Here is a 7,563-nt window from a genome sequence, read left to right as displayed (position 1 = left end):
TTGAGCCTACATTAGCAGATAACCACATGTGGGACTGATAAAACTAATGCCTGGAAACAGATGGTGACTACAGCGCCGTTTCTAAACTTTCTGACACTGTTTCATAACAAACCCATTGCTCCAAGACACCCACAGCAGAGAGAGTACAAACTTTCTGCTGTTTTCTTCCTCTACATGCAAACACAAAACAACAGGGAGCCTATCAGCGCCATCCCATTCATTACCGTTCCCTTGCTCTCTATCACTGAACTATTCTTGCCAACACACAAGATAACATTGTGTGGCCTAACCAGGAAAGCAAAGGAAAAGCACTTCCACTCCAATAATGGATAAAGAGCAACAGTGGACTACAAAGAGCAACTGGACTATATTTTTCATTTCCTCAGTCACTTAGTTTTTGCTCTATAGAGGTATTCTTAGTTAAACCAGTACATAACCATGTCCACAAAATAAGACATCTAAGTCAGTTAAGGAGAAATGCTCCTTCCTTAAACACAATCTATCCTGTAGTTCACTTCATGATGACATGTAGGTGTTAAAAATTGAAAACTTAAGCAGACTCAGACTTTTCATTCAGGAGGAAAAATCAATACAGCTCTCCAGGGACAGCCCTTCAGAATTCAAAATTCTTTCCTCTTTTGCACTGATTCTGCAAGCACCATCTTGGCAGACTGAAGCTTGTGACATTTTCACAGCAGGCTTATTACTTTTTCACAGAGAATTGTTCAAATGGTTTTGAATCAAATTCTGGAGTAATATTTTGCAAACTAAAGACAGCCTACAGAGCTGCAAGAGCAATTAGCTGAACCCTTTGTAGCCAGCAGTCCTCACTTAATGCTTCCTCCAAAATGCCACAACCACCCATGTCCTTGTGACTACCTTCTTGTCATCCTTCCTGTCACATGCCAATGTTGTAAAACGTGGAATATGTCAAGATTATTTTAAGTCAGGATATTCTTTGGTGCAAGCCTAATCATCAAGAAAGGAGACCTAATCAGTGGAACAAGGACATCCAGGAATTAACAGGCTTTAAGAACGCAACAAATCAAGATGTTGATGTATGTCTGCGTATACACTGCTAACTTGGCAAGTACTCAAGGTCCATGTATCCTATACCTGAACTACATATATTAAAAATTGTGTCTATTGGTCAAAATACCCCTGCCCGGGTGAAGACCCCTCCCCTGAGCATTGGATAGAAGTTAGCTGGGCTTACATAATTTGTATGCAGATGGCTAACCAATCATAACACGGGGGCTGCCCTTGGAAAGTAACTAACTCCAAACTTCTATGTAGCAATAATGGCACAGAAATTCCGGAGCAGCGTACTTGATTTGTGGAAAACCACTGAGCACCCAGGCTTGTGCAACTGTGAAATAAATAATCAATGTCTCTCTCTCGAGTATGTAGTTATTGTCCTGTTGCACACCAGGTAACAAATCCGATTTTGTGGACAACACTGAGGAGGAGAGGGGGAGAGGACCTGAAGGTCCTTTTCCTTTCACCAGTGGAAGAGGATCTGGGGGTGCTGGTTAAACATGAGCCAGCCACACATGAGCCAACAGTGTGCCCAGGTGGCCAAGAAGACTAGTGGCATCCTGGCCTGGATCAGAAATAGGGCAGCCAGCAGGAATAGGGAAAGGATTGTCCCTCTGTACTCGGCACTGGTGAGGCCACACCTTGACTGCTGTGTCCAGTTCTGGGCCCCTAATTCAGGAAGGACACTGAAGTGATGGAGCAAGGCCACAGAAGCGAAACGAAGCTGGCAAGAGGTCTGGAGCACAATTGTTACCAGGAGTGGCTGAGGGAGCTGGGTTGTTTAGCCTAGAGAACCGAAGGCTCAGGGGAGACCTCATTGCCCTCTACCGATACCTGAAAGGAGCTTGTAGCCAGGCGGGGATCGGCCTCTTCTCCCAGGCAACGAGCGACAGGATTAAAGGACTTAAAGTCTTAAGCTGCACCGGGGGAGATTCAGGTTGGACATTAGGAGGACTGTCTTCACAGAAGAGGTTGCCAAGCATTGGAACAGGCTGCTCAGGGAGGTGGTGGTCACCATCCCTGGAGGTGTTTAAAGGAAGACTGGATATGGCACTTAGTGCCATGGTCTACCTGACAACGTGGTGTTCAGTCAGAGGTTGGAGTCCATGATTTCAGAGGACTTTTCCAGCGTAACTGATTCTGTGATTCTGTGGTAAAACACCAACTGATCCCCCGTGAACTCCGACCTCAGCAAGCCTGGAAAAATCAACCTGTAAAGCAGAACTTCTGCTCACGCTTTCAGCAGTCAGAATACAGGGCCGGCAGCCGCGCCCAGAGCACCTCTTTTCCCCCGGCACCCAGAGATGCGCGGGCGGGACGCGGCACAGCCCGTTCCGCGCCGGCGCCAAGGCCTGAGGCGCTCCCTCCGCTCCCCGCCCCGCCCCAGCCGGCCCCGCCCCGCCCCGGCGGATGTGAGCTCACAGGGCGCCCGGCGGAAGGAGCGGGGCGGGTGTTTCCGCGGCGGTGGCGGCGGCGATGGCGGGCAAGGCGGCGGCGGCCGAGCCCCTGGGGCGGACAGCGGAAGAGGCGGCCTGGGCGGAGACGCTGCGCGGGGCCTGCGAGCCCGAGCACCACTGGCGGTACCGCCGGGAGTTTCTGCTGCGCAATGTGGGGGAGCTGCCGGCGGCGGGCAGCGCCCAGCTGCAGCGCCTGGTGTCCCTCTCCATGGTGTGGGCCAACCACGTCTTCTTGGGATGCCGGTGAGTTCAGAGGGACCCGCCGGGGCTCGGGGGGGACGGCGCGGCGCGACCGTCTGACGAGGCCCCTTCCCTCCTTTCCTCTTGTCGCCGCTCCAGGTACCCGCCGCAGGTCATGGAAAAGGCGCTGGACATGGCCGAAGGCATCCAAGTGACCAACGCGCCTGTCCGCACCACGAGAGACGAACTGGTTGCCAAGGTGAAGAAAAGAGGCATATCAAGTAGCAATGGTTAGCAGATCATAGCTGTGACAATACATAGGAGTCTAGAAAATGCTTGTTTCTGAATGTTCTTGGTTTGCCTCGGGGTTAGAAAGTAGTCGAAATAATTTACTTTTAAAACTCCCGTTAATTGTTTCCTCTCTCTGTGCTGTTCTTTTTCTAATATAATGTCTCTAAAATGGGCATAATGCGTACATAGTCCTTTGGTAATGTAGAGCTATTGTTTTGAATTTCTACATCTGGTACACTTTAATACTTGTGCGTTGTGATGTGGGCTGCTGTACTCCAGCTTAAATATGTTCTTGTTACTTTGCCTTTGTTGCCAGTCAGACATTGCTGCTGTGTAAGAAACTGAGTTTCTTAAAGAAATTCTCAGACTGATGTTTTAAAGTTGTTTTGTGATACTAGTAGACAAAATACACTTCTGTTATTTTTAGGTCAGATAGCACATTTAATGTGTATTGGCCAGTTTTGGTTTGGACTTCAAGAACAGAAATACATACTTGCCTATGGGTCCCAAACCAACAACTGAAATCTCGCATGAGTATTTTCAGGATTTTGTCCAAAAAATCCAAAATTCTGAAATAGTAGGTTAATACTTGAAATGACAGTTCAAGGTGTATTGCTAATATATACCCTTTAAGTTCACAGAGATTGTTGCTAGGTTTTAGATTATTTCTCTCTACATGGATATTTCATAGTGCAGAAATCAAAGAGGATCACATATTTTACCTGTTTTGCAGAAGGGATAGAGCAGCCCTGCAAGAGACAAGCTGTTGAGAAAAGCAGAGACTCTAAGGATGCTGGAAAGGATGTGAAAACAACCAAGGCAGAAGGAGTGAAGGAAACAGAGAGCACATTGCCCAAAAAGCAGGAAAAAGGTACTAGCAAAGATCCAGAAAGTTCCCAGTCAACTTGCAGTTCAGATCAAGAAATGGTCGTAGTCTCAGACATAGAAACAGAAGGAAAGCCTGCTAATGCTGAAAGTACTGCTGAGCAAAAGCCACCTTCATCTGAAAAGGAGCCAGGAAAGAAGCCTTGCTCAAGCCCACCTAAGGAAAGCAAGTGTGAAAATGTGCCATCACCTGAAAAGAAAACTACAGAAAGTATAGCACCAGTGGCTGCTGAAAGCACCCCTCAGCCAGATGTGGTGGTGGCAGCACTGCCACCAGCTGCCAAGAGCACCCCGCAGGCAGCAGTGGTAGCAGCGGCAGTGCCATCAACCTCCAAGAGCACCCCACAGGCAGCAGCAGTGCCAGCAATCACCAAGAGCACCCCACAGGTGGCAGCAGCAGCAGTGCCACCAGCTGCCAAGAGCACCCCACAGGCAGCAGTGGTGGCAGCAGCAGTGCCACTGACCACCAAGAGCACCCCACAGGTGCCAGCAGTGCCACCAGCCACGAAGAGCACCCCCCAAGCAAGTGCTGCGTTGCTGTCTTCCAAAACACAAGTGAGTACCCCAGCATCAGTATCCAAGAGCAGTGCTCAGGTGAGCAGCTCACTGCTTCTGGCCCCCAAGAGTGGTACTCAGGTGGGCACCTCGCTGCTGCTGGCCTCCAAGGGCACTGCTAAGGTGGGCTCCCCGCTCCTGGCCTCTAAGAGCAGTGCGGAGGTGGCTGCCTCGTTGCTGGCCGCTCGGAGTGGCGCGCAGCCGGGATCCTCACTGCTCGCTTCCAAGAGCAGCGCTCAGGTGGCTGCTTCACTGCTGGCTGCTCGGAGTGGAGCTCAGCAAGGGCCCTCCCGGGGTGGAGCTCAGGCAGGTGCTTCCCTGCTGGCCTCCAAGAGTGGCTCACAGGCCGGCGAAAGCCCGGTGAAGGCTTTGTGCAAACCGCTAACCAGCGAAGATGCAAAGGAGAGACAACCTTTTTTCAACAGACTCTACAAAGCTGTAGCCTGGAAACTGGTTGCTGTTGGAGGCTTCAGTCCTAACGTAAATCATGCAGAACTTCTAAATTCATCTATTCAGTCTGTAAAAGCTACATTAGATGTTGCTTTTGTTCCCCTGAAGGAACTTGCAGACTTGCCTCAAAATAAAAGCTCTCTAGAAAATATAGTTTGTGAACTGAGGTGCAAGTCTGTCTACTTGGGTACTGGCTGTGGTAAAAGTATGGAAAATGCCAAAGCAGTGGCTTCGAGAGAAGCTTTGAAATTATTCCTCAAGAAGAAAGTTATTGTGAAGATATGTAAAAGAAAATACAAAGGTAGTGAAATTGAAGATTTGGTGCTTCTGGATGAAGAGTCAAAACCTTCAAATTTGCCTCCAGCTTTAAGAAATCCTCGTGAGATCTTGTAGGGGAGAATCACTGTTTGTACTGTGTATAGTATTTCAACACAAGGACTGAAAGTTAATTTTGTACTTTGAAAATGTAGGCTTCCAGATATTTTGTATTTCTTTCTCAGTTTTGCAAGACAATGATAGTTCTTTCACTTGGTAGCAATTGTATAAAACTTGTTAGAGATGACAAGTACGCATTTAAAGGTATTGCCTTAATATGCAGCACACTAGTGTGCTGTTGTATTTGCAAAATAGTCTACCTAACTCTTCTATTTTTAATTAAACTATTAAGGTACAATTTGCTGTTTAAAACCTGACATTTTTGTAATTCTTACAGTTTGATGATAGTGTGCTCAATTGTCTACCATATCTTTTCTAGGCTCGTAGAAGTGTGTACATAGGGACCATAATACTTGAATAATTGAAAGTTGTTTAAAAATTTCAATCAAAAAGTTGAATTATCTGTTTCAGGCTTGTTGCTCATAATGTTCACTGTTGCTCATACTAGGAGAGAAAGTAGTTGGTTGACTATTTTTATGGGATGTTTTCGTAACACTTGCAATATAAGTGGCATCGTGATCCCATTTAACATTATACTATCAGGTTAGAGCCCATTTAATATCACATTGGCAAATTAGCAGTTAGCAGTCAAGTCACAGCTATTTTGGCCACCAAAACTGTAAGCAGATTTAATTTATATGGTGAAGTATCATTTACAGTTTTGTTTGGTGTTTGGTTTTTTTTTTCCAAATGAACATGGATTTCTATACTAAGTATATTTTGACTGCTACTAAAACAATAAAACCTCTGTGATAAGCTTTTATACTACTTTGCTTTTGGCTACTAAATGTTCCAGCCATTTCAATAACATTGCAACACCTTCAGTAAAGCTTTACTTTGAGTGGCTTCAAGGTGTAATCCCACAAGGATGAGTTGGTTTCTTTAGATGTGTAGCTGAAATACTGTAAAACTGATAGAGGGGACCTATAGAATATCAATTTCTACTTTCGTAACACCAAGATAAGCAAAACGAAAATGCTCCTGTCTGTTGGAGACAGTGAGTGTATTGTAAAGCATTCATTCTAATCAAGCCCTTCCTTTGCTACATTTTTACTCCCTGTACAGAATAGTTTGAGGCAAAGAAAGTGGGAGATTATCTTTTATTTTCAATGTTGCTGAAATACCTGCACAAACTGCATGTTTTGGTATATTGGATAATGACATGTAATTGTAAAAACATGATGTCTTCAGTGCTATTTTGAATTAATCTTGTCCTATTACAGTAGTTAGCATCATTAAGTGGCATCCTTACTCTTGACTGATAGATCCATTGATCAAGTCCTACAGGAATGAATAGGAATTTCAGGGATCTCAGTAGTACATACGTCCACTTCAAGTTCTTTTGTAATTTTGGGGACTAAACTACAGTGGTGTTCACGCTGTACCCTGCGTGCTTTTGAACAGTGGCTGTCCAGTTCATAGCACCAGAAGCCTGCAAGGCACTCGCACTTCCCGATGGCTGGTTGAGAACTTGCTCCACCTGACCCCTGTGCTTCTGTGCCCTCCGTCGCCCTTTGCCCTAGTTAGATTTCTCAGGAGTTCCCCCTGGCGTTCCTGGAGCACCACCCGGCGTTCGGAATGCAATGTGCTAAATTGCATCTTAGTGCAAGAATTGGTGTCTGCTTCTAGCACAGGGCAAGCTTCGTGCTGTGCTTAGGAGCTGTGGTATTCATGATGGGAAGTGTGAGATCTGTTTTCAAGTCCTTACCCTGTTCAGGTAGACATATGGAAGGACTGTGTGGGGGCAGGAGTTGCATCCTGTGCCCTCTGTAGTACAGCTTTCTCTGCTGTTAGTTTGGTCATCTCCAGATCTCTGGTTCAGAATTGCAGCATGTGTTGTAATGTGAAAACCTGTGTTTTTCGTCTGTAACGCAAAGCTCTCAGTATTCACTGACCTCAAGGGGCTGTTAGGGCAACTGTGTTAAAAGGCTGAGGTGCTAGATGCCTTTTTTAAAAGACCTGACTTAGGATTACTTTTTTAAAAATTTTCAATGTTATTTCTCTTTGATGTTTGGTTGTGAATCATTAAAGAACAAGTCTGTAGCTACTCTTAATAGAAACTGAAAGTTGAAGCGTGTTATTTTTCATATTCTGCATAGAAAGCAACTCAACACGCGGATTCTAACATACAAGTGAATAAGCACTATTCAAGTATTTGAGTGAGAATTTATTAACATTTCATTAGCCCTAGAGGAAGAAAGAAGTGCGAAGAACTGGCTGTTGCAGGAACTGTGTAATCCTGTCAGTTCTAAAACCTCTGGGTCTCCCCTCC

General features: G+C 45.9%; 1 protein-coding gene across 2 annotated transcripts; it reads left to right on the top strand.

The window, feature by feature from the left end:
• Positions 1–2,488: 2,488 nt before the first annotated feature.
• CDKN2AIP (CDKN2A interacting protein) lies at positions 2,489–7,351 on the top strand. 2 transcript variants are annotated; one of them, XM_032109917.1, is made up of 3 exons: positions 2,489–2,738; positions 2,835–2,965; positions 3,700–7,351. In XM_032109917.1, exons 1-3 carry the CDS (start codon positions 2,515–2,517, stop codon positions 5,247–5,249), a joined length of 1,905 nt encoding a protein of 634 aa, XP_031965808.1. In that variant the 5' UTR covers positions 2,489–2,514; the 3' UTR covers positions 5,250–7,351. The 2 variants fall into 2 exon arrangements, with proteins under 2 accessions (XP_031965808.1, XP_031965809.1); XM_032109918.1 differs by having other exon boundaries at positions 2,653–2,738; positions 2,835–2,934.
• Positions 7,352–7,563: the final 212 nt, after the last annotated feature.

The sequence above is a fragment of the Corvus moneduloides genome, chromosome 5 (genome assembly GCF_009650955.1).
Source record: "Corvus moneduloides isolate bCorMon1 chromosome 5, bCorMon1.pri, whole genome shotgun sequence".
Lineage (NCBI taxonomy): Eukaryota > Metazoa > Chordata > Aves > Passeriformes > Corvidae > Corvus > Corvus moneduloides.
This window is presented reverse-complemented; position numbering and strand designations above follow the sequence as displayed.